General features: G+C 35.7%; 1 protein-coding gene across 8 annotated transcripts in view; it reads right to left on the reverse strand.

Moving 5' to 3' along the window:
• Positions 1-21,653, reverse strand: part of Upf2 (UPF2 regulator of nonsense mediated mRNA decay) — a 705,876-nt gene that overhangs the window by 667,788 nt on the left and 16,435 nt on the right. For 7 of the 8 annotated variants that reach the window (XR_016550243.1, XR_016550244.1, XR_016550245.1 and 4 more), the window contains exons 3-4: positions 5,849-6,053; positions 276-367 (exon numbers count right to left, since the gene is read on the reverse strand). Coding sequence is in view for 5 of the 8 variants with exons in the window: in XM_090412106.1 (XP_090268232.1) it covers positions 276-367; positions 5,849-6,053 (297 nt within the window). In the remaining 3 variants the exon portion in view is untranslated. Of the gene's footprint in view, positions 1-275; positions 368-5,848; positions 6,054-9,300; positions 9,528-21,653 lie in introns of those variants that run through there. The other variant, XM_090412124.1, reaches the window with a different exon arrangement.

Consider the following 21,653-nt stretch of genomic DNA (forward strand, 5'->3'; position numbering starts at 1 on the left):
AGATAAAGTTAATAGGCTTACATATTTCACCAAACACACCTAAAAAAGTGTTTTATATATAAAATCATTCTAAAATAAAGGTCTTCTGTGAAGGATCCAGTTAAAAGTAAGTAAAAGAACAGCAGACTTGCTATTTTTTTTAAACAAAGTCATCACACACACATATATACACACAGGGTACCATCATCTTTCTTTAATATGGTTATGTCATGCATGATATTTGCATAACACAGTCAGAATATAAAATTGAAACAGTAAAAATAAGCATTATTTACCTTCGGTTCTGAAACTCTTTCTTCACCTTCAGGAAGTAATCTATCTGCTAAAGATCCATCAAGTGTAATATTACAGTCTCTTAGGCTTTCATCTACAATACAAAAGATATATATTTGTCAAACTGAATTTATATCTCAAATGTAATCAGAATCTGACAAGAAAATAACTACAATACTGTTAAAAAAATTGTAAAAGCATAAGTTTCTAACAATGAAAACAATAGAGCAGCAAAGTATTAGACAAAAAACAGTTCTGTTGCTTGTCTAAGTATTTGCTCTTCATACACTTGGAAAGTCAACTATGAGATTAGAGCAATAACACAAATCACCAAACCAAATGACATGATATAACATAAGAATAATGCGAAGGCTGGTTCTATGTGTTTCTTGTTTTTGAAAAGTGTGAAACATAGGTGTGAGACAAGGTGCATGGCATTAGGCAATACGGTTAGGGTAACAGTAATTAAGTTCAAATAAATTTAATTTGTCACTAATTCATTAATTATCAACAGCTATCACTTCTGTCTAAATGTAAATGCTTACATGATTCAAAAACTTATAATTATTTATTTTGCCCAATATAGTCTAATAAAGCTAGTGTGACACTAGAGAAATATTAGCTGTAAGTTTATTAGTAAACTATTCTTGCTATGTCTAATTCATTAAATTTATTTGAATATGAAAAGAAGGAAAGCATTAATGTATACAAATGCTGCACAATATATAGAAGAGAGGCAAGTATTAGCAGAATTAGAAGCGAAAGAATCAGGTGTAGACTGGGTTAGATGTTAATAACTGTGGAAATGGATGACATATCCCCACATATTCTTAAAGAATGTGCATGACAGTTAGTTATGTACTTGACCTAGTTGTTAAATGAAAGTCTTGTATTGGGTAGAGTTCCTAAAGAGTGGAAAGAAGGCAAAAATAGTATGGTTCTAAGACAGAAGTTTCCAATTATTCCAATTTCCAGTCTGTATAACTGCAGTTGTAGTCAAAGTGTTGGAGAAATGGGTTAGGAACAGAATACAGAATTGGGTTGATGGACATATCATTTTTTATGATGGTCAGCGTGAATTTGTAAAGTCCTGTTTTAGCGATTTACTTGTATTTTATGATAAGGTAACGAGTGTGATAGATAAGGGATAATCATATACAGTGATATTTTTGTACTTTGCAAAAGCATTTGATAGATTACTTATACACCATGATAATTTGGTGTATAAGTTTCAGAGGATGGGAACAAATACTGGTTAGATGGATCCAAGCTGGTATCACTTGCTGTGATACCAGCAAGTTGTGTATAATGCAGCAGTGTCTCAAAAAAGGAGGGTAACCAGCGGCATGCCCCAGGGCTATGTTCTTGGGCTCCTGCTCTTTAACTTTTTTGTAAATGATATATCATGCTGATAATGCAAAGTTGGGGAAAATTATAAGTAACACTGCTGATGTTAATTCCCTTCAGGAATATCTGAATAGATTTGACTTGGACAAAGGATTGAGATCGTAGTTTTAATATTAATAAGTGCAAGGTGCTACATTTGGAGTGCAGGAATATAAAACTATACTATACTGACAGTGCTGTACTGCAGTAAGCAGATGAGATTCAGGATTTGGGAGTGATGGTTGACAGCAGACTGAAGTTTAGAGGACTTACCGCAAGTGTTGCAAAAACTGCACATTGTAGTGTCACTATGATAAGAATGTTAGTACTCTAAGATGTAGGAATAAGGAAGTGGCTGTGCCACTGTATAAAGCACTGGTCATACCATACTTGGACTACTGTGTTCAGATATGGTTATCTGGTTTTCAATGTGATGTGGAAAGAATGGAAGAGAGTCCAGAGACAATATCAGGACTTTGGAATGTTGGCTGTGGAGAAAGGTTGAAGAAATGTGGATTGCAGAGTTTGGTGGATAGGAGATAAATAGGTCATATGACATATGTTGAAGTTAGAGAGAGGATTGTATTGGATCAATTCAGAAGGCATTATAAAAAGAGTAAAAGGTGAGAGGGAACGAACCAGAGGCCATCCTTGGAAGTTATGTAAGAATGTGGTGAAGAGGGGTTGGTGAGGAGTAGATTTTTTACATATAAGGTGTTCAGGTGTACATAGAATTGACTGGAAAAGCACTAGTTGTCTACATCACACCAAAACATGGTATGGACGCAAATTTAAGGGAAACCTGTGAGATTATTACCAACCACCCCAATCTGAACAATAATGATGGTCTAACAATCCCAAACATATGGAAGGCATATATTCGACCCATGGAACCTTCCTCTCTAAGAGCAATTATAAACAGGACTGTAGAAAATCCAGGATTCTAAATAAAAAAATAACAATTGTAAAGCTAAAAATAGGACATCATTGTTACTGAAAGAAAACTATCTGTAAGAAAGAATGTTTATTCATGTTATCATAAATAGAATTTAGCTTGATGTAGTTTATAAATAATTATTTTTTTTTTTCACTAGAGGTCATGCCAGTAGAATAACTTGTGATCAATTCATTGTTTCTTTAGCTTACTGTATGTATTGTAACTTAGCTTGTCCTGTATATTTGTATATGCTCCAGATTATGATCTTAATATGAAGATCAAAACATTGGGATATTAAAAGAATTATTTATAACACGGTTGTAAAGTCCATAAGGAAATCCATCTTTGTCACTATTCCCAAAATTCCAAGAACTTTTGAATGTTCAGAATATAGACAAATAAATTTAACAAGCCATGTTACAAAATTACTACTGAGAAAATCCTAGAAAGAATAAAAGGCACTTTGTTAATAGAAATAGAAGACACTCAATCAGGTTTTCAAAAAGACAAAAAGGTACAAGGAAGGAATTTTCAATTTGAAAACATTATGTGAAAGAAGCCTTGATAACCAGAAAAGCATATATCTTTGTTTTATTGATTACACGAAAGCATTTGATTCAATAGATCGCAAGAAATTAATACAAATCCTACAGAATAATGGGTTAAAAGGAAAAGATCTACGTATAATTACAAATATATACTGGAATCAAATGGCCTCAATAAGATATAAAAATGCATATTCTGACAACTTTGAAATAAAAAAAAAGGAGTAAGACAAGGATGTATCTTATCACCCTTACTGTATAATATATATATATATATATATATATATATATATAGTGAGCAAGTTTTTATAAAGATATTGCAGAATTGAAGGTGTAAAATTCAGGGGTAGGAACTTCAACTTCAGGTATGCAGATGACAGTCCTTATAGTTGAATCTGATCTTCAAAACTTGTTCATAGAAACTTACAACAGAAGCTTAGACATGGGATTAATTATTAACTTAAAAGAAAACAAAGTGCATGATTATATCAAAAGAACCAATAAAAAAGAAACTAAACATAACTGTTAACCAAAAGAAACTTGAACAGGTTCGGTCTTTTACATATTTGGGACAAACATTTACAGACAGGAAATTCCCTTAAAGTAATAAAAGAAGAACAGGGATAGCAAGGAAAGCCTTTATTGATATGAAAACTGTTCTAATATCCAGAGACATTAACATAGACACAAGAAAAATATTAATAAAATATTATATCTGGGCAATGTTCTCTACAACAGTGAAACTTGGACTCTAAATAAAGAAGAAGAGAAAAAATTAGTACCATCAGAAAAATGTTAAAAATATCATGGACAGAGAAAATGAAAAACAAAGATGTTTTTAAAGAAAGCAAAAATGAAAAGAACATTAATGAAAATAATTAACGAATGAAAACTTAAATATTTTGGACATCTAACTAGACAAAAAGACATTCAGTAATTAATATTAGAAGGGAAACTGGATGGAAAAAGAGGGAGAAGTAGACCAAGGAGAATGTGGTTTGAAGACATTAAGGACTGGACTGGCTTAAATTACCATAAATGTTCCAGAGCAGCAAAAGAAAGAAAAAAGTTCTGTGCCATGGTTGCCAACCTCCTTCTAGGGGATGACACTTGAAGAATGTGGATGTTAGTATTTTGCATTCCTTCTTATGCTGGATGCTTCCCAATATTTCCTGGCATTATTTATCCTTTTCTGTAATGATCTTGTTAAAAATTTTCCATGAATATGTTTCATTGAGAATCTTAGTCCAAAGTTAGCAATCATAAAACAGAGCCTCTAAATAAATAAATCAAGGCATTAAATTATAAAGCTTGCTTATTTTCTTATATTGCCATATAAGCTTACTTGTCAGGATTTAAAGAGGGAAAGAAGGGTCTAAGAATAAAATACATCACGTGATGTGGTGTATAAGTCCTTTTATTTCGGCACTATTTATTATTAAAGTGTTTTCCTCTAACAGAATATACATTTTCCCATGTAAAAAAAAAAAAAAAAAAACTACATGCTACCAACATTTTGTGTTGTCTGCTGTAGAGACCTGTGCATACTGCAATGATGCTAACTTTATGCAATGTAGACTGGTAACAAGGTTTTATGTCCACCAGGGACTCTAAAAAAAGGATGCTCTTAACATCACTTTTGTTTAGCCAACAAACAAAACATTTAATTAATTTTCCCTGAAATTCAAAATTTGTTTAAATATCTGCCATGTTTGATCATCTTTCCTTTAACTAATATCAATGAGTAACTTCTAAATAAAGCAAACACTATTTCTTTGATTTGTGTAAGTAATGCAATGAGATGGCAAGCAGGAAATCACAGTTGAATAATAGGGAACTAATTGCCACCAAGTTTAAAAAGCATCAGATAATACCTAATTCATATTAAAACCAGTTTCCTCTAATATACGTGATCTCTGACATAGAAAAATCACATTTAGTAATTACTAATTATATGAAGAGCCAATGGCTTCAATTCGGTGACATGAACTTATTTAAGTTAAGGGATATTGTATCCCATATTGTTTCTTAGCCGAATAAGAAACCCAAAGAGTTTCATGCCGAATATAGAAACTATATAAAGTTTGACGATTCCAAGCATAAGCAAATACCTGGAGCAGCACCTGACCCATTTGATAGTGCAAACTGAGGCAACTCATAGAAAGGGTGGAGCAGTTAGTGATTGGAGCTTGCTCCACCCTTTCTATGAGTTGCCTCAGTTTGCACTATCAAATGGGTCAGGTGCTGCTATCCAGGTATTCACTTATGCTTGGAATCGCTGAACTTTATATAGTTTCTATACTCGGCATGAAACTCTTTGAATTTCTTATTCGGCTAAGAAACAATATGGGATGCAATACCCCTTAACTTAAATAAAATCACATTTAGTAATATGCATGACAGATAACCAAATGTTGAGAAGGAGAAAAATAAATTCTGATGTTATGTTAACTAGAAATATCTTGTACATCACCATTAAATCACTAAAACGAATCAGTACCCATCCTACCAGCTGTGATGTGCATGCAAATCAAGCAAAACATGGATGCAAACTGTGTATCTGAATGAATTGAAATTATATTCATATGCCATTGAAATAACATGGATATAAAGCATAAAATGTGTTTAATTTATTTCATTCATAAGGAAAGATGAATGATTAATGCACAAACAATTACTATAAACATGAATAAAAAGCAATCCATACCATCTTGAGGAATATCCTGATCATCGCTATTACTCTGATCTTCACAGTATTCACCTCCTTGCTCTTTTACATCAGATATGCTATATTGCATTTCTGGGTGGGTAAACTGAAATTCTTTTTGTGGTAATAATTGCCTTCGTCCTCTTTCCTCTCGTTCTCGCCTCCAACTTTTTCCTTTAGTTTCTGACTTTTTTTCTGCCATATTCTGAAAGAAATAACCATAAAATAAATATAATTATGCCTCCATTTATTTTGATCTGGTAATATACAGGTAACCCTCGTACAACGGGGTACTTATACAACGCAGTTTCGATATAACGGGGTCTACAAATTGTAGTAACCCTTTATTTTTTCATATATTTTTTTACCCTGTGAATTGAAAATCAAATTTTATCTTCGTTAAATTTGCGTCTGCCCGTATTGCACATGTAGTTATAAGTAGCAATTTTATATTAGGAGAAATAACCTTTAGCATGCATGTACATCAATCGTTTACCGTATAAATTATTTATTGTTGAAAATTGTCTTCGTTTTCTGCCAGGAAAGTGCATTAAAAATCATAAGTTTGTTAATCTCAAGCTGAGCACTTTATTTTTCAGTCAGTTACATACAATATCTAATGCTTTTTTATGTAAAAATTTTATTTTTATAATAATTGCCACTTAGAGGGCTTTTGCGACATGGTTGAAAACGAAATTATTGAATTAATTGATGGAGAAATAGATTTAAATGAGGAGGAACTGGTACAATTAATAGATCACGTCGAACCAAATGATGGGGAAAGTTCTGCCGAAGATTCTGATTGTGATGAATCCGTTAAAGAATTCAGTTTAAAGAAATTAGCAGAAGGATTGGACTTGGCAAGAAAGTCAGGAAGTTATTTTACGGATAATGATCCCTCAATGGAGCACTCCGGAAAATTCACGAAAGAGTTGGATATTTGTTTAGCTCCATATTATGAACTTGATAAAAAAACTGCAGCATAGTCATAAGCAAGGTCTTATTACTGACTTCTTGATTACTAAACCAGCCGAAATATGCAATGAGAATTACAAATGATGTCCAAGAGATTTCAAGTGATGACGACGTCCGGCCACTCGTAAATAAAGAGCATTTACGGAATGTTCGTTTTGAAAACAGTGATGACGATTAAAATATGCACTTTTTATTGGGCCTAAAAGATTTATGCATTATGTGCAATGAAGTTTACATACAATTTGTATTTTTATAAGTCTATACTATGTATTTTATAGTTTATGTTTTCTTAACTCATATGAATTAGCTGAATTAAATAAAAATATTTTTTGTTGCATATGTCATTGTTGTTTATATAATTTAAAAAAAAAAAACAAATTCGGAACATAACCTACTTTTTCTATGTGATCTGAGTCTCGCATAACGCGATTTATATAACACAGCATTTCTGTGGAACCTAACATCCGTGTTATACGAGGGTTACCTGTACTTAATGATAATAAAGATCATTAATGAATCAAAGCAGATTACAGATAAACTTATTTCAAAATCTGAAGCAGGTTGAACTATTAGGGTAATGTATATTGAATATGTGTGCATTATTTAGAATTAGTCAATTCCAACTCTATAATATTTGTTTTTAAAGTATATTTTGCAACAATGTGCATGCATTCAAAAGTAACATTTTGTCTTATTTATATAAAACACTTTTAGAGTGGCTGGCTTCAAATCCTAGAGTCCTAAAGGTGCCCCCTAGCAGGCTAAATTGGGTTGTCTTGGCTGTTAGAGCTGATGTTCTTAGGATGCAAGCTTCCCAAATTTGGGGCAGTCTCATGCACCCAAATTTGTTGAGGTTTGGAAGTTTTTTTTTAGAGCTGAGGCTGATTCCAGGAATAATCTTTCATACTTATAATTGCTGCAGTTTAGTACAGTGGCTTTCTTCCAGTGTATTCTGTGGTGGGTATCTAGTGCATGGTCAGCAAATCCTGCATGGCTGTATTGGTGAAACTGGACGTAGTCTTTGTGTTCAGATATCCTGATATTAGCTACCCTGCTGTAAGGCAGGACAGCTAATATCAAGATATCCGCAAATGTCCAACTGCAAGGGACCTGGTATACTCCAGGTAGGTCTAGGGAAAGTGGGTGGTCTTTGGTGGAGCAGATAAGGAATACTAATTTCGTACGGTTTGTAACAGGTAGTTAGGTCATATTTTCTTAGGATTTTTGTTAGCTTTTCCGGATATAAGGAATGGCGATAGATTTAGCGTAATCTCTATTATGAAAGGGGGGGGTTGTGGTTAACTGGGTTTAATATTTTCTGAATTTTTTGGGAGGTTGTAACCATCGGCTAAGAAGGTGTTAAGGATATGGTTAATTTAAGCAGTTAGGATATTGCTATCTGAACAGATTAATTTTGCCCTGTTATGTTTCATAGTTTATATGTTTTCTTAACTCATATGAATTAGCTAAATTAAATAAAAATATTTAAGCGTTTCCGTAGTGCAATTGGAAGAATGACGGTACGTTGCGCCCTTCGATTAGAAAAGGCCTAAGTTCGATTCTCATCATGATGGGAGGAATCTTTATATGGACTTTTTCAATTGAAGGTGAGTTAGCCGATCTCATACGGAGGCAGCAGGGTTTTTTCTCCTGGAAACTCAGGTTTTTCAACCCGCATATAGACAAATCGGCCCTTCAGAACGCACGCAATTTACAGACAAAGAAATACTAGCTGTGGTGGTGTTGGTTGTGGGCAGTAGATGGCATTGATGTAGGTCAGGGGTGTTCAACCCGTCGTTCGCGGAGCAATTTTTGGTCGATCTCTTGTGTATTCCTCCTTACAAATTTAATTAAAACTGAAAACATAATATTTTATTTATCATTATTTTGTATTATTTTTAATTTGCTTTAAGTGTATTGCTATTGTTTATTTATTTTTCTTTAAAATTGTCAAATCAGTAATTTTCTTATAAGTCCAAGTAAATGAATTAATTTGGATCAGTTGAAGTCAAACAGCGAGTCGAGTGAATACGATTATAAGCAAAGTGTAAAAACTCGATTGTAGCTTAAATATTAAATATTCCAAAGCACATTACATCGATTTTTTACTTAGGTTAAGTCCCATGTGAATATTGTAAAAAAATAAACTTTGTTTGTCTCGGTATAGTTTGTATTAGATGTTTTTGTAAATAACTCTTTTGAAGCTAACTGTATATACTGCTTTAATAAGAATATGGTAGAGTGTTAAAAACAAAGGCAATGCTTTTGTCGCCGAAGCTGTACATGGCGGCATTAGAAAGATTGTTATTGAAACTTGTGTGTATGAGAAAGGCTTGCAGGCTCTACGTGTAAACATCTCCGAAGTCAGTCAGAAAGAGTTCAAACAACTTTCCGATGGCCGGCAACTTATAATCAAAAGAAAGTGGAGGAGAACAAAAGGCGTGCCAAACTTGAAATGTAAGATGAAAGACTCATACCGATTCTTTTGGGGTTGCCAAACTTCATGGGAGGTCTCAGAGGAGGCCTAATAAAAAGGGACTGAAGCAAGCAGAAGGAGTCCCGGTTCCAGAATTGCCGCCCGGTCCAGAGTCACCGTCAGAGAGAGACTGCCCGGATCCATGTTGCTTGAGAGAGGAGTTTCCCGCTTCCAGAAAGGAGCTTCTCGGTTCGAGACGTTGCTAGAGAGAGAGAGACTACTTCTAGGCCGCAGACAAGGTTTCAAATTGCCGAAAGGAAGAGTTCCTGCCGGAGAAAAGTTTCCAGGCCAGGTTAATGTCAGACATTCACCAGTGTTGCATTTTCATTATAATTTGATGAATCAAACAACTTCACTGATATTGCTCAGTTAATGGTATTTATTCGCATGGTATTTCAAGATTATTCAAGTAAAGAAGACCTTTTGAAAATTATACATTTTTGGAAGGACTAGGGGATAAGACATTTTTTCAGCATTTGATGGATTTGTGAAACAACACAAACTTCTACTTTTTATAAATATATAAAAAGTGTCTATTACTACTGATAGTGCTCCTGCAATGATAGGTAATAAATTAGGCTTCATTTCATTATGTAAAAACGATGACAAATATCCTGATTTTTTATTGTACCACTGTATTATTCACCAACACGTACTGTGTAGTAAAAGATTAAACACAAAAGATGTTTTGGATATTACATTTAAAATTGTAAATTCTGTTCGGGGAAAAGCCCTGCAATGGCAGTTATTTAAATTACAGGCAGATGATGATAAGGAATTTCTGTTGTACAATAATGTTCACTGGCTCAGTAGAAGTCAATTTTTAGAAAGATTTCTTATATTAATTAACGATATAAAAATTTTTCTTGATGAAAAGGAGATATATTTATCCACAATTGAGTGATAAGAGATGGTTGTTACACTTATAATTTTTAGTAGATTTCTGTACGAAATTAAGCAATTTAAATTTAGAGTTACAAGGTAGAGATAAAAATTTAATTGACATGTTAAGTTCAATAAAAACTTTCCAACAATTCTTACTTTTATTAAAGAAAAATATAAATGACTGCGAATTTAGACATCTAACATATTTATTAACATTTTTTGAACAAAATCAAGAAATACTTCGCTATGATTTTAAAGAATTTATTCATGAAATAGAATTAGTTGAGGAAGAAATAAATTCAAGATTTAAAGATTTTAATAAAACTGAAATGATTGTATCTTTTATCAATAATCCATTTCAAGAAAACTTGAACATCACAGAAATTTCAAATAAAATTAGTGGGCTGTTTGATATAAACCAAGCTGAGGTAGAACTTGAGATAATAAACATTCAGAATAGTTTACATTTAAAATTAATAAACAATGAAGTCATTTGGAAGTATGCACATAAAAAATTCCCAATGTTAACTGATATTGCATGAAAAAATTCTGTCGTGTTTCGAATTGACATACTTGTCAGAATCAGCTTTTTCAAATATGACTGTCATAAAAAATCAATTAAGAAACCTAATTACAAATGATCATTTGGATGATTGTCTGCGATTGGCTACTTCTTCATATCAACTTGACTATGAAAATATTGCGAGGGCCAAACAATGCCAAATTTCACATTAACTTTTTTTTTTTTTTTAATCAACCAGCATTCCTGTAACTTGTGAGTTTGTAATTAATCTGTTGTTTTTTCTAACTTTGGTTTTCCAAAATAGAGAAATAAATAATTTATTCCAATATATTTGGTTATTTTTGTTGTATTAAAATAATTAAAAGTGATAAATAAATTTTTAAATACATAAATAAAGTTTTAGTTGTGTATTTTTTGTTAGTTGTTTATTTGTGCATAATCAGATATCAGGTTGGGAGAACGTGATCTCTATAAGAGAGTAGATCGCCAAATAACTTTTTATAGAAAAGTAGCTCGCATAGTAAAAAAGGTTGAATACCACTGAGGTAGGTGATTGGTAGTAGAGGTTCTGTGTAGTAATGGAGACGGAGAGTTGTACAGTACGTGTCCTCCCGCGATGAGGCTTCGAACTCCTTGGAGGTGTCACGAATAATAATAATATAGGGTTTTTATAATTCCATATTGTTGTGTGGGGTGACTGCTGGTGAATGTATCTACCTGTATGGGTTGGTTTTCAGTAAACAGAGAAAGCCAGGGATCCATCAGGCTGGCATGTAATCAGTTTCTAGGAAAGGGAGACTGTTGTTTTCCTTTTCCAAGGTGAACTGGATTCTGGGGTATTTATCGTTTAAGTGTGTTAAGAAGTTGTGGAGTGTATCCAATCCATGTGACCAAATAGTGAACACATCATCCATGTAGCATAGCCAAACAGTGGGCTTTTGTGGGGCTGAGTTTAAGGCTTTTTCTTCAAAGGTCTCCATAAAGAAGTTCGTGAGGGCTGGGGAGAGTGGAGAACCCATGGCTGTCCTCTGTATCTGTTTGGAGAATTTTCCTTGCCAAACGAAACAGCGTAAGTTCATGGTGAACTGAAATAGGGCTGAGATATCAGGAGAAAATTTGGCTAGGATGAGATCTAAGGTATCTTTGAGTGGGACATTTGTGAATAAGGAGGAAACATCAAACTGACCATTATGTCAGTGTGTTGGAGTGAGAGGTTTTCTATACCGGCTTTAAAGTGGACTGAGTTTTTTGTGTGAAGGTATGTTGCCAGTATAATGTACGAGCACTTTAGCTAATTTGTATGTGGAGGAATCAATGCCATCTACAATGGGATGTAATGACACATTCTGCTTATGGAGTGTTCTGATTTGGGAGCTGGTGAGATTATACTCTATAGGGAGGCAGGTACACCAATCTAACAGTAAAGAGGTAAGCTTACCTGTGTAGTCAGTTTGGTTGTGAATCACAGTAACATTTTCCTCATCCACTTTAGTAATTATTATTTTGCTGGTGTTTTTCATTTCTTGTAAAGCTTTTAATTCTTCTTTTGATAGGTTACTTTTTGGTGGTTTAGTTTGATAAGAACAACGGCTACATCCAGTCTGATATTGTTGACAATATGGTTGGGAAGGTTGCAGATACCACGTCCTACCTGTTTCATTATTTCTTCAGAAGGTTTTTTTTTTGCTGCTAGGGCAAAGTTGTGGCTGTCTTCTTCAGGGTAAGGGAAGACAGGTTTATTACAGTGTTGAGTGGTAGCTGAGGTTTGGAAGCAAAGTTCTTTTTTAAAAAAGTTTAAAAAGTGTATCTGCAACAGGTGATTCATCTGGAAAGTTTTTTTCAAATGAATCACCTATTCGGCTAATCTCACCAATCCACCTGAGAATTACAAATGAAAAGAACCAGCCACAGCATGAACCACTGCTATATGCCACACAGACAGAATGGGTCTGGAGCAACAATACATGTAATGAAGTTGAACATATCCAATAAGAGATGTTACATACTACTTAACTACATACTAATAGTTAGAATTATATCATAGGCAGTTCGAGGTTATATCATAGTGTGTAGTGTTCGTGCAAGCTCCTGATAAGATAAGTATTATTTTCAGTTATCGTTGATAAAATTACTTAATATTGCGTAGTTTTGTTTGCCTTGCGTATTTTAGTGCGTCTGTTTGTGTGTTTTTGGTGGGTTATAACTTATTATTTGATAAAACACGTTGCAATAATTATGGCACCTGTACGAAGGAAAATGGCGGCCAGTAATGAGGGTTTGCCATCTTTATCAAAGAAAGGTAGTATAAAAGAAATGAGTCAGTGTACTAGCTGTGAAATGTACGCTTTGCGGAGAGCGGATAGATGATAATAAAGGATTGAATGTGTGTAGAAAATGTAGGGAGAATGAGGAATTGAAGTGTATTTCAGATCGTGAGTGTGATATTTTTGTCAAACTTCAGAATGAAGAAACGGCAAGGTTGTACATGAGAATTATGAGAGTGTGAATGTAGAAAGTGTGAATGATAGTATTAATGGTTTCTCAGAGAATAAAAAAGATGAGATAGATGCATTGAATGAGATCGCGTTGTTGAATGGTGCGATAGAAAGGGCAAAACAGCAGCTAGAGTGCATGAACAAAAGTCGACTGAATGAACCAACCAATAATAAAAGGTATGACAGGAAAAATAGGTGTATAAATGTGAACATGAACAAAATGAAGGATAGAGTGCTGTATGGAGACTCGTTAGTACGAGGTGTGTTAGTAGAGGATTTGACAAAATCGTACCAACCTGGTGCGACCATAAAGGATGTAACTGAGTCTATTAGAGAGCAAAAGGAAAGGGTGAAAGAAATGATTGTTGTGGCAGGTATGAATGATTTGAAAGGAGATAAAATGGAAATGATAGAAGACCTGAATGAATTGTTTGAGGTAGCAAAAGAAAAGAGTGAGAGAGTTAGAATGATTAGTCTTTTGCCACGGTATGACAGTGAAATGTTTAAAAGGAGGGCCATAATTGCGAATGACTTTATGCGTGGGTTATGTATGACGAGTGGTGTGGAATTTGTGGACGTATGGAGTGAGTTTGATGGGCGAAAGGATCTATATAAGATGGATGGCTTGCATTTGAATGGTTACGGTGTAAGAAGACTTGAGAAAGTGTTGCTGAATGTAGTGGATGTGCAAATTCAGGGAAACTAGATTTGTTAAGGGGGGGGGATAGATATACAGTCCTTAGGGAGGCAGTTGAATGTAAGAATGAATATAATATGCTAGAGCAAATAAGGACAACAAACCACAGTGGGATAGTTAATATAAGGCATCAAGGCAGGGTTGCAGCTAATGGGGGTCTTAAATTCATGTACACTAATACTAGGAGTATTAGGAACAAGAAGGAAGAGTTTTTGGGCATGGTTGGCACTTCCAGGCCACAGGTTATTGGTATTAGTGAAACATGGCTGACTGTAGATGATATAGCTAGTGGGATTGAATGTGATGGGTATAGTGTGTTCAGGAATGACAAAGAGAATAAAATGAGGGGAGGAGTATTGTTGATGATAGCTGATGAGCTACAGCCAAGGAGAATAGAAGTTAAATTGCAGGATAGAGAAAAGAGCACATTTGAGGCCATTTGGTGTGAGATTGTGGCTAGCAGAACTAAATATACAATTGGGTGCTGCTATAGACCAGGTGATGGAAAAGATGGTGGTGATAGTATGCACAAGCAAATAGAAGAAATGAGTGGAAGGAGGGTGATTATTATGGGAGATTTCAACTATGGTCGCATTGATTGGAGTGAGGAGAGGACACACGGGAGGAAGGAATTGGATTTTATGCGGTTATTAAGGGATAACTATCTGCGACAGCATGTAATGGAAAATACTAGGGGTCAGAGAGTGCTTGACCTAGTAATTACATCTGAGGATTTGGCTGTAACAAATATGACCACATTGCCACCAATCGGTGAGAGTGATCATAGGGTCTTGACTTGGGAGGTGGCTAAAGGTGTAGAATTTTCAATTAAGAATTGAAAATTCTTAATTGAAAATGTGGAATTATTGGGCTGGAAAGTATGACAAGTTTAGGAGTTTGATTGGCTCAGTGCCATGGCATGTACAACTGCAAGGACTAGAAGTTGATAGTGCATGGGAGGTAGTTAAGAAGTGCTTGCATGAAGCAATGGCTGACTGTATACCTAGAGTCCGAATAATAAATCAAGTAGGGGTTAAATGGATGAATAACACCATTAAGCTTGAGCTGCAAAAAAAGAAACAACTATGGAGGGAATTTAAGGAGAAAGGTGACCGGCAGGCACATGAACGGTATAAAGCGCAGGCCAGAAGGGTGACAAGTATGTAAGAAAAGAAAAAAAGGATTACGAAAGAACGTTGGCCATGCAGGCTAAAGAGAATCCTAAACAGTTTTTTAGATATGTAGCAAGTAAAAGGAAATATGTACATGGCAGAATGATTTTAAAGAATGCCGATGGTAGGGAGGTAACTGAATCAGTTGAGATAGTTGAGTTACTGAGTGAGCACTTTGCAAGAATATATCATACAGGTGGTGACATTGCAGAAACGAATAAACCAGTAGATTATACGCGAATTGTGGTGAATGAAGTGGAGGTGAGTAGTCTATTGCATAACCTCAATGTCAATACATCTGTGGGATTGGATGGTATACCAGCTCGTGTAGTACGAGAAGCAGCTAAAGAATTGTCAGTACCCTTGACCATTTTGTTTAACTTGAGTCTCGGGTCTGGGTTAGTCCCGAGCAGGTGGAAGGAGGGGAAAATAGTTCCACTGCATAAAGGTGGTTCCAAGACTGCTGTTGTAAATTACCGACCGATTAGCATATCAGGAATCATTGTCAAGGTCTTAGAGAAATTACTCAAGAAAAGAATACAGGATTGGATAGATGAAAATGGGATATTGTATGGGGGACAACATGGTTTTGTGAAGGGTAGATCATGCCTCAGTAACTTGCTCACGTTTTATAACACAGTGACGGCTGAACTGGATAGGGGTAGTGGGTTTACAGTAATACTACTGGACCTTGCCAAGGGCTTTGATAGGATACCACATAGAACCCTAATCGGTAAACTGGAGCAGATGGGGATGGATATAGGTTTGGTGAGATGGATAGGAGGGTGGTTGAAGGAGAGATACCAGAGAGTGGTTTATTCAGGAGTGGAGTCAAAAAGACGTCTTGTGACTAGTGGAGTGCCGCAGGGCTCTGTTCTTGGACCACTGCTTTTCAATTTGTTCATCAATGATATTGGAAAGGATTTGAGAGGAAGTGTTCACTTGTTTGCTGATGATGCAAAGTTGGGTAGAGCAATTGTGAGTGCACAGGATGTCAAAAGTTTACAGGATGATTTGGATAGTTTGGAGGACTGGGCTAGGAAAAATGGATGTCAGTTTAATGTGGCAAAGTGTAAGGTTATGCACTTTGGGGTGAAAAGAATAGCAGCAGTATATCACATTGGTGGAACTGTACTCCAGGAGATTGATGAGGCCAGGGATTTGGGAGTGCTGGTGGATGGGGAGTTGAAGTTTAGGGGGCACATTGCAAAAGTGACTAAAACAGCTCACCAAATCACTTGGCTTCTGAAAAATACTTTAACATGCAGAGACAAACAAGTTGTTGTTCCTCTGTATCGAGCCTTGATAAGACCCCATCTGGACTTCTGTGCCCAGCTATGGGCACCAGGGTTTCTTCGTGATGGGGAGGAAGTGGAGAGGGTCCAGAGACGAGTGACCAAGATGATAGCAGGTCTGTGGAATGAACCTTATGAGAATAGGTTGAAGATTTGTGGGTTGCAGAAATTGGACGATAGGCGAAGGAGGGGTGATATGATTGAGACATTCAAATTACTGAAGGGTTTTTATAAGATTGATCCAGAAGATATTTTTGAAAATATGACTGGTGGTGGGAGGACTAGAGACCATGCATGGAAGCTGGGCAAGAGCGTGGTTGACAAGGGTGTTAGAGCTAGGTTTTTTACTTGGAGAGTGGTGAATGAGTGGAATAAGCTTCCAGAGTCTGTTGTGGGTGCTACGACCGTGAATGAGTTCAAGGCAAGATATGATAGATACCGTGTGAATGTTAAATAGTCGTTCCAGACATGATGTTAGGGCCTCCCTCGATGAGTCTGTCGACTCCTTGGAGTTTCCTGGAACAACAACAATAATAATAATAATAGTCTGCACGGTTAGCCTAGTGGCTATGGGCTTCTCAACCATATGCCTGGGGAAGGAGTGCCCTAGGTTCGATTCCAGTTGATGACGTGAGGAGCTCAAGGATCTTCCTTAGCCATAGCCAAGTTAGCCGGTCTCGGGCATGGACAGCAGGTTTTTTTCCTCCAGTTTATCCTGGGGTTTTTCATCCCACAAGCAGGCAAACTGGCCCCGTGAACACACACGGATTACAGTCATGAATATCCCTTAGGGGATGCAGCAGAGGAGTGGCAAACAGCTGCATTAATACATCAGTAACCCCTCATTAGGAGGGGACTCAACCCATCCTAGGACAGACGAGAAGGATAGGATATATTGATATACAGCAAACAAGGCTTTCTTAGTTCAAAGCCCTGCAGTTTTCCATGAGAATTTGCCATGAAGAATTAGTTTATGCAATCTGTATGATGACAAATGATTCTACTGTAAAAATCTCACAAATGTTTTACTAATGTTAATTTTTTACAATGTTATATATACTGAGAGTGAATTTCACAACCAGATTTTTTTTTTTTTGCATGTTTGCATTTATTAATGCAACTGTATACCTTAGTATTATTGGAACCCCTATGTGATAAAATAGTAGTGATATAAAAGAAGACTTAAATGTGACATAACAATCTAATCCTCAGACCTGAACCAAGACCGGTTTCTACCTTTATGTTGAAACCAGTCTGGGTAGTGACCTTTCCCTTAATGCATAGCATTATACATGTCTGCAAGGAGATGTATTTTGCATTATAGGAGATACTAAGGCAAGTGATGAGAACTTATACAACATTTTACCATGAGTTTCCCCAGCCAGTCCTGAAAGTACTTCAGGCGCAAACTTTGCTTGCTTACACTTGGATAAATGATAAAACCCAATATATAATTAAAGTTCCTTTTATTGGAAGTGCATTTGGAACCACTCATTTAATATATTCCTAATTTTTCAGTGATTATTCTTCATCTATTTCAGCAAAAAATGAAGAAAAGATGTATTAAGGAAACCTGCTTACTGAAAGAAACATATAGACATATGTATGTACACTTCTTTGAAATAAGTCAATGGACACCCCCATTGGCAAGGTGCATTCTGCTATGTAACAAGTCACGTGTTTGTAGCCGGTATAAATTGGAGGAATACAACCAATGCTCATAACATGGGTTTTCATGTTAAGACCTGCAATATGCAAGAAGCACAATACCTGAACCAATATACAGCCAGTGGTGTAGCTAGAACTTTTGCCACCTGGGGCGATCCCTGAGTTTGCCGTCCCTCTCAATACACATCAAAAATACCACAAAAAGTCAAAACGACATATAGGGAAATAAATTAAAACACTATGTTTATTTTTGAAGTAAAACTTTAATTTCGACATTCTAAAATGTTATTTTTCTTGTTTTTCTGTTAGCAAAATCGATGACATTGGCGAAGTCTATTTCATAATAATGTAGGTAATTCTTAATCTATTTTATTTAGAAAAACTCCTCTCACAACTAGCAACACTTACAGCAATTGTGAGGAAAATTCGCAGTAGTATTACAATATTTGGAAATGAGTTCGACTGTTTTTTTAGAATTAACTACAAAAGCAGAGGGGGAGGTCCGTGGCGGACCGCCCCTGCCTAGCTACGCCTTTGCATACAGCATCATCTTCAGTAGTGCAAAAGAGCATGTGCAGTGGGATGTGAAAGCTTGGAAAGCTGTGTTATGGGATGGCAAATAGTGCTACAACCTGTACAGAGCATATGGTTGGGTATGGTTGTGGTGATGGCTAGTGAATGTCTTTTACCAGAGTGCATAACCGCAACTATGAAATTCAGAGATGGCAGGGTGATGGTATACAGTCCTGTTTTTCTTTGTTTGGCATCAGAACTCTGTCTGTGAAACCACGAACTCTGAGAAGTATCTGAACATTCTGAACAATGCAATGCTTCCTACCCTGTGGCATTTCTACGGAAATGACCATTGTCTCTTTCAGCAAGACAACGCACCATGTCATTTAAGGCTGCTGTAACTGTACAGTTTGTAGACATGAATGTTGCCACACTCGAGTGAGCCCTGATTTCAACCCTACTGAACATCTGTTTGATGAACTGGAGTATCGGGTGATGTCACAGGATGTCCACATCACATGCCTACAGGAAGAATGATCCAAAATTCCCATTGACTGCTCTCATATGCTTGTAGTAAGTATGCCCCATAAGATTGCTGCAGTCATTGCAGTGAAAGGAGGCCTACATCTTATAAGGTAGGCATTTGTTCTTGATTCCATGGTGTCTGTTGACTTCTTTTCAAGCAGTGTTTATTAGTTAAGTGAGGCCTTTTAATTCTGAATGCATTCTAAGGAATTTGAGAGATAAATGAGCAAAAACAGTAAAATAAACACTACAAAGGAAATTTCCACATGGTCAAGTGAAACCACAGAACGTTTAGCTGAATTCTATGTTGAGTTTGTTTTGTATGGTTTAATGCTATTTCCTTAGAACTGAATTGAACTGAGAATCAGAGAATGAAATTTTCTTTGAGCTCAGAGTAATTCTAGAATGGCATATAGTTATTCTCTGTATTTAATAAGAATATGAAAGTTAGATATATGGAATATTGGATTTACTAATTGTAGTTCCATAGAGAATAGGAATGTCAAATCTCCTGAGAGAGAGATACTTAACATACAGAATTTTTATATATATATATATATATGTGTGTAATGTAACTATATATATATATATATTTATGTGTGTGTGTGTGTGCGTGCGCGCGCGTTTACAGTAAATAGTTTAATTTTTTTTATATACTAGAGCCACTTTACACATGTTAATCTCTAAATCAATGCACAATCACAGATACTAATCTAAAATATTCTAATTAACCAAAGTAAAAATTATATGTAATAAGGTGTTATCTTATTCCATGATTGACTAACATATAAGTTGGATATGTGTTGGGAATAATATAGTTTGAGCAATCAAGCTTGAAATATAACACTACTTCTCAATACCTATTTCCAGAAGTACATCTACAACTTTAATGAATAAGAAGCATAGAATGCAAATGTGATTAAGTGTTCATTATGCTGGTGTATTTTCTAGTAACTCTAGCTTCTTGGCATAAGGCAGGAAGAAAGATGGTGAAAGTGGTAGAAACCAAATAGTTGGAATACTTCTTAGCATTCCTGTGAAGATCCTCATGATTCACTTGACAAATTGTATTTCTTTCATTCATATGTTCACCTAGGGAAAACATGAAAGCTACTGTTTAATAGGAGCAACTAACTTTATAAAGTTGCTGATTTTTAGTGGAATTGTGGCATAGTAATTAAATAATAAAGTAACACATAAAAACCACAGTGAAATCTTTAATTAGTAAAAAGACAGATATTTCGTACTAAAAATAATAGTACATCTTCGGTGTTGAAAGTTTATTTTTCACTTGGTTAGAGTATAATAAAATTAGTTTAATCCTTTATCCAAGTGTGAGCAAACAAAGTTTGCACCTGAAGTATCTCCAGGACTACGGTAAGGTGATACCACACCAGGGCAACTCGTTGCAAAGGTGGAGAAAGCTACCAACACTCCTATCTCAGTATCTCCTATAATGCAAAACACATCTCCTTGCGGATATGTCTAATGTTATGCATTAAGGGAAGGGCCACTACCCAGACTAGTTTCGACCTTTATTGAGGTCTCTTCAGTGGGAGCCAGGCCCTAGTGGAAATACCAGGCAGAAGCATTCGCAGGTCATCTCTACCTGGTGTGGTATCACCTTACCGTAGTCCTGAAGATACTTCAGGTGCAAACTTTGTTTGCTCACACTTGGATAAAGGATTAAACTAATTTTATTATACTCTAACCAAGTGAAAAATAAACTTTCAACAACCTTCTCTAAATCCAGAGTAATTTATTAAAAAAAGGTGGCACACCATTTGGCAACTCCTATAGGTAGAGATGACCTGCGAATGCTTCTGCCTGGTATTTCCACTAGGGCCTGGCTCCCACTGAAGAGACCTCAATAAAGGTCGAAACTAGTCTGGGTAGTGGCCCTTCCCTTAATGCATAACATTAGACATATCCACAAGGAGATGTGTTTTGCATTATAGGAGATACTGAGATAGGAGTGTTGGTAGCTTTCTCCACCTTTGCAACGAGTTGCCCTGGTGTGGTATCACCTTACCGTAGTCCTGAAGATACTTCAGGTGCAAACTTTGTTTGCTCACACTTGGATAAAGGATTAAACTAATTTTATTATCTTCGGTGTCTGTGACAGTAATAGGAATGGAATACAGGCAAACGTTCGGTGGATCACCTATTAAAATACAATTGTTACCGTGTGCTAGGAAATAATAGAAATAACAAATTTAATCTCTTAAGATAAATGGTTTTTTACATAAGATAAAAGTCTCCCAGAACTCTGAGAGAGACGTACAGTCATTTCAATTTAAATTCAGTCGGTGTAAGATAGTTTCACAACTTTCTTTGAATAAGCGTTCATATTTAAATCTGCATCTACGGAGGAGAACTGCTTTATCCCACTGGACACTATGAGTAGAGTCAATACTGTGCTGCGGCAGACCAGACTTCAGAGGTTTGTTATAATCAATATAATACAGATATTCTTTTATTCTTTTTTCCAACGAATGGCCAGTTTGTCCAAAATAAGAGAACGCATTCGCAAAGTATTTCGTAAACGCCAGCCAAAGATAGAGAAGACAGTTTATCCTTT

The sequence above is a fragment of the Typopeltis vanoorti genome, chromosome 2 (assembly GCF_054136105.1).
Source record: "Typopeltis vanoorti isolate ZY-2024b chromosome 2, IOZ_Tvanoo_1.0, whole genome shotgun sequence".
NCBI lineage: Eukaryota > Metazoa > Arthropoda > Arachnida > Uropygi > Thelyphonidae > Typopeltis > Typopeltis vanoorti.